This window comes from Phyllobates terribilis, unplaced genomic scaffold, assembly GCF_046119375.1.
Source record: "Phyllobates terribilis strain yellow unplaced genomic scaffold, ASM4611937v1 Scaffold_2__4_contigs__length_985480577, whole genome shotgun sequence".
Lineage (NCBI taxonomy): Eukaryota > Metazoa > Chordata > Amphibia > Anura > Dendrobatidae > Phyllobates > Phyllobates terribilis.
In genome coordinates this window covers 163,267,136-163,276,580 of record NW_027362762.1, presented here as the reverse complement: position 1 = coordinate 163,276,580, position 9,445 = coordinate 163,267,136, and the positions used below count along the sequence as shown (strand labels likewise).

At 38.9% G+C, this 9,445-nt stretch overlaps 1 protein-coding gene across 1 annotated transcript; it reads left to right on the top strand.

Annotated features, from left to right (window-relative positions):
* The first annotated feature begins 2,946 nt into the window (after positions 1–2,946).
* LOC141199400 (thiol S-methyltransferase TMT1A-like) lies at positions 2,947–8,904 on the top strand. The gene is made up of 2 exons (XM_073663212.1): positions 2,947–3,593; positions 7,237–8,904. Exons 1-2 carry the CDS (start codon positions 3,096–3,098, stop codon positions 7,471–7,473), a joined length of 735 nt encoding a protein of 244 aa, XP_073519313.1. The 5' UTR covers positions 2,947–3,095; the 3' UTR covers positions 7,474–8,904.
* Positions 8,905–9,445: the final 541 nt, after the last annotated feature.

Genomic DNA, 9,445 nt, shown 5'->3' with positions numbered 1-9,445 from the left:
GATTAATCCCCAATACCCACAGTTTTAAGCATACCCTAAAACCGAATTTCTTTATCACCTTAACACACTTATCGAACTGTCCCAGCTTGGCACATATTGAAATTTTCTTTAAAATCATGTTCATACCTTCCATGCACTGAATAGCCTCTGTCTATACTGTACACATATTGGCTGGTGACCAGTTCATGTAGTGTTATGTACTTACCCTATTTAGCATATTATGGCTGTATTATACAATATTTGTACATTTTACCTTTTGTGTCGCCCCTATTTCCTCATAGACTGTAAGCTTGTGAGCAGGGCCCTCACTCCTTTTAATATCTGAGTTATGCTTATTCTGTAATGTCTTTTTGTTTGTTCAAGCCCCCTAAAATTGTAAAGTGCTGCGGAATATCTAAAAATAAAAAATGATTATAATTATTAAGGTTGTTTGTCTTCATTTACAAAGACATGTTTGCATACCTGTCTTTTATACCTAAAGAAGAGGATTGTTTCCCTGAAACATGTTATTTAAAACAATAAAGTCTGCACACTGTATTCTGAGCACTGGATACTGGAAATATTTTTCTTATAGTTATTCTGTTTTATGCACAATTTTAATAACCTAACCGCTGCATCTATTAAATCTCCAGCATCTCTCCATCTGAAGGCGGTTTCCTGGAAGACACCTGCTACTGATTATACCAAAAACTACAACAAAAGTGAATATACGGTACTTGTTGTGACTCTAACACCACAAGGTGAGAATACTGTTGTGTGTACAATATTACTCTATGTGGTGCTCTGTCTTTTCATTTCAGTTGCTTAGAGTTCAAAAATTGCTGACACTCCTTCTTCTCTACAATTTTGATCCAAAAAACGCATTTTTTAAAAAAATCCCAGAACTGCTTGAAATCTTGTGACTTTTGGTGCTTTTTCACCAGTCTCAGCCAGCTTTGCTAAAGTGGATGGAACTGGGTCAGACAAGACGAGACTAGATCGGACTAGGTACCCCATCAAATTCTTCAAATGGTGCCTGCTAATTGTAAGATACATTCATTGATAGGCAGATGCCTCTTAATGAATGAATTTGGTGCATCTTACTTCAGAGCAGCATTCAGTAAAAATGGCGTGCAAAACGCCAGTCGTAATGCATTGACACCATAGTTTCAAGATACAGAATTTTCAGCATTTTTTGTGTGTTTTAGTACATCATTTTTCTGTCATTTTAATTGTGTTTTTACCAAAAGTCACGTGATTGAAAAATCATGTGATTCCTAGCTTTTCCTTAGAACTCCATTATTTCCAATGTGAAAAACACTACATGAAACACACCATATTAGTCATATTAAAGCATGATTTTTTTTGAAGAATTAAATAACAGGCAGAGAATTTGATAAAAAAAGAAAAACACAAACACAAAAAGTAAATGAAACCACAATCAGAAACAAAAAAAGCCACAAAATAAGCAATATATGTATTGCACTTAATATTTCTCTTTTGTCAGCATTAGTTCCCTTTTGAAAGCATCATTTTTGGGACCCAATAAAACATTTGCACCAAAAGCACAACTTCATTAATTAAAAAAATTAATACATAAATATAAACGCTGTGTGCAAAGGTTTTCTGATTTTATGCAAATCGTGCTCAAAGCGTTTTCCAATGTACTCTTGTGAAAAATCTTATCAGACTTTTCATGCTTAAAAACCCTGCACAATGTCAATGTCAGCACTGTAATAATGTAACCCGATATTGAGCAGCTGCAATTGGCATGTAGGTTAAAAGTTACATGTTCCAAATCCTCCACTCACCATGACTTTACATTTTCCCAGTGAAGTACAGAACTTTTTTTTTTCCATGTGGTTAAAGTTTTTGCAGTTCTTTAGTTTATTTTTACATCCAGTGTTTATTTTCTTACATTCCTTAACTTACAGACAATTTTCTAGAATGTTTTTAAGGCTTCATTCAGATCGCCATTTTTCACGTATGTGTTTTATCCTTGTTTATAGTCCGTGGTGCTGTTCAAATGCCAGTGTTTTTTGGCCTGCAAAAAGATCACGGAGATATCTCCCTGTGTGACCCGAGTCACAGATCAAAGTCACCCATACAAGGCAATGGGTCAGTGAAAATCAGAGACAGCATGTGGATGGCATCAGTGTACAATCCCTGTGCTGTAGGTGATTAATATTGTAATGGACAGGAGAAGCTAAGAATTTGTGTTTTTCTGGCATATACGAGAAATTACTGATGGTAAAAACTAACGTTGACCAAACGCTGATGAAAAGCAGTTAGTTGGTTTTCACGTTGGAAAAAAAAACGACTGTCTGTGTTCGACCTTAGGCTTTATTCACACATCAGTATTTTTGATCAGTATTTCATCATTATTTGTATGCCAAAACCAGGAGAGTCCCCAGAACACAGCAGGAGTCAATCTTTTAATTATAGTTTTTCTCTGTAAAACCATGTACACACGTTGAGTATTTGGTGAGTATTTTACATCAGTATTTATAAGCTAAAATCAGGAGTGGAACAATCAAAGGAAAAGTATCATAGAAACACGTCACCACTTCTGTATTTATCACCCACTCCTGGTTTTGGCTTACAAATACAGAGGTTAAAAACTCACCAAATACTCAACGTGTGCACGTGGCCTGAGTTCCACTCTTGTTTTTGGCAAATACTGATGGAAAATACTGACCAAATGCTGAACGTGTGAATGTGACCTTATGAGCATAAACCATCACCTGAGGTGTCTGATAGTGGCCCCAGGACACATATACGCTGACTTGCTGTGTTTTCGTACTGTGAGATTCTGGCAGACATGGGACATGACATAGAATCTCCATTAAGATTGGAATAATCAGTATTTTCTGACGATTGATGCTCTTTGAACCTTTGCATCATCAGTTACTATATTATTGTGGAACAGTAATTATCTGTGATACTATATTGCCTCTATGGCAGGTTTTTGCTCCTTGGCCTAGCAGGAGAAGCAGCAGCATGAGGAGGAGGAGGCAGCGTGCAGCCTGTCCACCGGTTACACCCTTTGCTCACTGTTGTGCACGTCACATACGAGCTCGGAAATCAGCTTACATTACACCTTACACTGGCTGGACATGGCTCTACACATATTTTTCTGCCAGCTATGTGTTGCTATCATTACACTGCCAATCCACATTCTTTACATGTTGGGTCTGTGGAATCCTTTGGCTAAGAAGTGGCTGCCTTACCTCCTGAATAGAGTCACCAAGACCTACAACAAATACATGAAAGACTACAAGAAAGAGCTATTCAACAACTTGAGTGATTTTAAAGGCCCCTCTGGAGATCTTAAAGTTCTAGATCTTGGTTGTGGCACCGGTGCCAACTTCCAGTTCTATCCTTCAGGATGCACAGTGACGTGCGTGGACCCTAACCCGAACTTCAGGACATACCTAAAGAAAAGCCTGGCCGAGAATGATCATGTGCATTTCCAAGATTTTCTGATAGCCCCAGGCGAGAATATGCCCCAAGTAGCCAGCGGTTCCATGGATGTGGTGGTCTGTACATTGGTACTTTGCTCTGTGGAAAATGTTGATGGCATCCTGGCAGAGATACATAGAGTCCTGAAGCCTGTGAGTCTATTTTTTTGCATTACCAAACACACAGTAAATAATTGATTTAAAATGCATATTAAGGGGGCATTTCAATTGCAAAAAATGATCACCTATATACAGTAATACAATAACTTCTAGACTGGTGCTGGTCCAATCTCTGAGACCCTCAGCGTTCACCAGAAAGGGGCACTTTTGTTCTCCAGCTGGTTGAGCATGTGCATTGTTGCTTTATTCAGATGGGGGACAAAAGTGCTCTTTTCTGGAATTTGGTGGTGGTCTCAGTGGTTGGATCCAGATCAATCTAAGGGTTCGCTCACACGAGGGATGATTTTCTCTTCCGGGAGAATCAGATTAATTATGCTAATGACACTCGGCTCAAACTCTGATCCGAGCTTGAGCCAAGTGTCAGCGTAGTGTGATCCGATTCGCTCACATGAGAGAACAGTAACACAGGTGTGGAGAAGACGGAGAACTTAATTTCTCCATCTTCTCCTTTGTCGCTGTCCGCATAAATGGGATGTCTTCTGAGTGCAGGCCGATGTTTTACATGTTCCCATAGACTTTAATGGGTATGCGTGATCTGATTTGTGAAGCCATGCTGCGATTTTTTTCTCATGACGAATCGTCATGAGAAAAAGAAATAGATCTGCACTGCACCATAGTATAACACTGGGTCGAGTGCTATCTGATATAACATCGAACAGCACTTGTCCGAGTTATACGCTCGTGTGAGCGAGCCCTTAAAGTTATCCCCTATCTTGTGGATACGTGACATCTTGTAACCTGTATACCCCTCTAAGTCTTATGGTCACCTTTTGAGACAGTAAATATGGGAGTAGGACATTTGCCTAGAAAAGCTAGGTGACTACTGCTGTGGCATAAGTAGGAGAATTGGTGGCTACATTCTCACCCAGCTTTCCTAAATATATAAGTAAAACATCACCGAACAGAATGCCTTTCTACTAAGAGCTCTTTCACACATCAGTTTTTTGGTACGTGTGCTATCCGTTATTTTTTTTTACGGATAGGTCACGGACCCATTACAATGAATGCGCCTTTCTTTTTTTTTATTTTATGGAGCAAAAATCAGCAAGTGAAAAGAAGTCCAAGGCAAGTCAATGGCTCAGTGAAAAAAAAAACGGTTAGCACAGAAATGTCATAGATAAAAATTGTCATTAAAAAATAGGACGTGTTGTGGAAGAATCTTCTTGTCTAATGTAAACGCTAGTCAAATATTGTCACAATTCCAAGATCGGCCACTCCTTACCAAGCTTGTGAATGCACTCGGTGACTTTTGACCCTGATTTGCTATAACAACCTAAGTCATTAACGATTTTTTTTATTTTTTTGGCCTGTGACCTAGATTATGTGCGCTGCTACATAAAAGCTCCACTGCACAGTGCCATGGTTTGTCATTGTGTCATCTATATTATGCAACTGGAGACAATAGTGCAGACATCAGGAGGGAAACACAATAATCCAGTTATGGGATATCCTGTTCTAATTCTGGCCATGCTTTTACATGCACATTTAGAAAGAGATCACAATAATCAGGCATTGGCATGACAGTCTGTCTGGATCTGAAAATTCATGCAGTTTTAGCACAAATCGTCAGAGATTTCAAATGATCATTAATGTACATACAGTACACCAGTCAAAGCTGATGGAAACATTGTCAACCTAGTGATAACCGCACCAATTTGGGGAGGCTTAATACTAGAGATAGGACCATCCGGATTGGGTACACCTTGTCGTGGTAGTATGGCTTTTATGCTTTTTTGATCAAAATAGGGTCAACCAAGTACCCTATGTTAGTTACATGTAGTATTACTATTTACTTACTGCAGGGTATTTGCACATTTTGTTTTAATCCTAGGTTCTGTCACTTGTGTATGCCTGAATTTCTTCTACCATCCGAGTGGAGAATTACTCTACCAGCAAAGAATGTTTCATCCTATATTATTTTTAAAGCCCAACACCACCGCCACCTAACTTTATTACATACAGTTGAATATACCTCACATTATAAAAATAGGTTTACCTAATTTGATGGATTACTCTTTATTGAAAAATATACCGTAGTTGATTGTGTTTTTCAATGCAGGGTAACAACAGATCTTTATTGGCCCATATGTGAACACTGCTTTACAGAGAACCAGATACATCAGTGTGGGCAAATGTGGCAGCCAGTGAGTGCAGGTAAGGCCACTGGTGACACTAATAGGATTAGTGGCTGAGTGACGACTATGCATTTTTCCATTTAAAATCCGGTGCCTCTGGTCAGGACATTCAGTACAAAGGCAGAAACCATCATTTTCTAGCAGTCATTATACAATCGTGGATCAAAGGTTTGAGACTGACACAAATTTTGGTTTTCACAATTTTGCTGCCTCAGGTTTTTAAGATCTTTTAGTCAGAATTTAATATGGTTACTGAAGTACAATTATCAGCATTTCATAAGTTTTTGCACTTTTATTGACAAACATCAAGTTTATGTAAAGACTCAATATTTACAGAATTGACCCTTATTTTTCAAAACTGCAAAATTATGAGTGAGCCCCTTCCCTTGGATGAAAAACAACGCCACACATGAATGGTCTCAGTATACTTTACTGTTAGCATGACACAGGACTCAAGTAGCGCTCATCTTTTTTTCTAAGGACAATTATTCATCCAGGTGTCCCAGTCTGATGGGGGCTTCATCACAGCAAATACCTTTACCCCGTTGCCTGCAGCCCAATCGCTGTACTTCCTGCAGAATGTCAGTCTATCCTTGAAGTTTTTCTTAGAGAGAAGTGGCTTCTTTGCTGCACTTCTTGACTTCAAAAGCCATCACCTCCCTGTGCGTGCAGATGCACTGACAGCTGTCTGCTATTTCTGCACTGGTGTTGAATAGATCCCTCGGCTGAATATTATTTAGAAGATGGTCCTGGCACTTGCTGGACTTTTTTTGGGCGCCATTAAGCCTACTTCACAAGCAATTGAACCACTCTCTTTGAATAAGGTTTTTATGATTAAGTTCATTTTTATGGGAAAGAATGACTTTGTAATTTTTTTTTTATTCATATTCATTACTCATTATTAGGCTAGGTGCAGACAACTAGATTTTCTCTCACCCAAGAGAATCGTGCCGATTATGCTAATCACACTCTGATCAGAGTTAAAACAGAACATGATCAGAGTGTGATCCGATTTTCTCTGATACGATCATGAGCAGATGGAAAGAAAATTCTCCATCTTCTCCATTCTTTCAGTCTGTGAAAATCGGACCACACTTGGAAGAAATTCAAGTGCTGTCCGACTTTTCTGATGGCCCCTTTAACTTACATGGCCGAGTGTAATCTGAATATCGGATGCAAATTGTGAATGTTGCAATTTTGCATGACTCCTTAGAATAACATTGGTCCAAGTGCGATCTGATGTTTGCATGAGCCCTTACATTCATTATTGTTCATTACATTCTAAAGTTAATACAAATATCCACTATAAAAACTGAAGCTGTAAACTTTGTGAAAACCAAAATTTGTGTCAGTCTCAAAACTTTTGGCCACGACTGTACAGGTAATGGAGTCAATTTATTTCAACGGCCCATATGGCCCCTAAACTCACTTGTCAGAAAATGTTGTTTCTCATATTGTTTCTGTCTTCTTTTCTTTTCCAGGGCGGAGCATATTACTTCTTGGAGCACGTAACTGCAGATCCTTCTTCTTGGAATTATTTTTTCCAGATAATTTTAGATCCTACTTGGAGACATATAGGAGATGGATGTAAACTCACAAAGAAAACATGGAAATACCTGGAAACATCAAAATTTTCTGATGTTAAATATAAACATGTCTTAGCACCATTTAAATGGAGTCCAGTTAGACCCCATATTTACGGTTATGCAATTAAATAAATCTCATTAAAAAGTATTTCCATCTCCATTACAAAAATACTATTGTAAATCCAAGATCTTATTCTGAGTTTCACAATTTTTTTTGACAGATTTCTTTAACTGTAACTTCTCCTTGATGAGAGATATTTTGTTTTATTTTCGGTTACAACCCTTTAAAGAGAACCAGTCATGTCCTATAACGCTATTAACCTGCAGATATAGGGTTATTTTGCAGGTTAATAGCGTTAGGGAGCAGTCAGATGGCCGTATAACATGGATGACGATCGCATCGCAGTGCACTGGCTGGCAGCACTCCTGACCTGAGAGTGACAGCTGCATAGAAATACATACTGTCACGCTCGGGTCAGGAGAGCCGCCAGCCAGTCCGAGCATTGCGATGCGATCGTCATCCGTGTTGCACGGCCGTCTGACTGCGCCCTTAGGAAGGTGACCGCCACAGTACTGAAAGTGCGGCACCCGGGAAAAAATTTACTTTATTCCTCTCGGGAGCCACCAGCTTTCAGTCATAGCGGTGTGCCGCTGCAGCTACAGTCACCACTCACAGCACTGAGAGCAGCGGCTGTAAACACACTCCAGCACTTTGACTGACAGTCTGCTCTACGTTGATGGACTGCTGAGCCGGCTGTCAATCCAAGTATTGGGGCACGCACTGTAGCCACGCCAGCATACCTGTATGACTGAAAGCAGGAATAAAGTTCATTTTCTCTCGGGTGCTGCAATTTCAGTCCGGCAGCCTGGCACCTTCCTAATGCTATTATCCTGCAGATTAACCCTATATTTGCAAGATAATAGCATTAGCCGACATGACAAGTTCACTTTAGGCGTCATTCACACATCAGTATTTTTCATGTTTGCAAAAATGATACTGGTGTCATCAGTGCTTTGATCAGTGTCTCATCAGTGTACGGTCCGTGTGTCTGTTTTTACCATTAGTGTATTTCATGGATAAATAAATTACAAAGCTTCTCCTATCATTTGCCATGTTAAACACAGATAGCACACAGATGTCATCAGATGTCATCATGTATTTCACGGACCCATAGACTTATATTAGCCCTTTTCATCCGTGCTGCCAGAAAAAAAGACACGTCTCCGTGAGTTTTGCACAGACACACGGTTCATAAAAAAAATAGATGTGAATATTCCCAGAAACTATAATGGGTATGTGTTCTATAGGTGAAAAAAAACAGATAGAATGAGTACGTGCAACACGTATGTCTGAATGAGGTCTTAAAGTGGAAAATAAGCAACCTGATTTTTTTTCAGAATTACTGTATATGAAGGCTCCTATATTACCTATGATGCTGTCAGTAAACCTGCTGTTGTGCTGGGACACTCCACTGTTATAATGCTGATACTAATACTGTTCTAGTACTCGATTATTACATACTGTTTTTTTTATATACTGAGTAAATAGAGATGTTTTCAAAATGTTGCTTCCATTTTTCATCATTTGCAGAAATTTGGTTCACATGTTGCAACTAGGTGCCACCCTTTCATGCAAATCCCTGGCATTTGTGTGGTGCTTTTGTACACTGGATGTAAAAAGCACAAAATGAAAGCTTCATATAAAAGAAAAATCACATTTTTAAGCGCTACCTCACTGAATTAATTACGGTTTAAATACATTGTAAATGCAAATTGCATACAGAAGGGAGAAACCAATATACGAGGACTAGATGTATATCAATACTTGTTTGTTTTTTCAATCTGAAGCTGCCGATGTGTAAGATAGATGTCTATGGGAATACATTAGCCAAATGGAGGCCAAAAGAGTATCCTTTTTGGCCTCTATCTAGCCAGAATGAGTCAGTACAATGCAAAAAAAGATATGGAATAGCATAGTAGACTACACTATTTCATCCTGTAGAGTCTGGTTGAAATAGTGGTATACTTTTTTTTTAACAAAACCAAATATATAGGCCTGCACACCTGTTGGTATAAGTGCAGTATGTAGGGGCACATTCACACT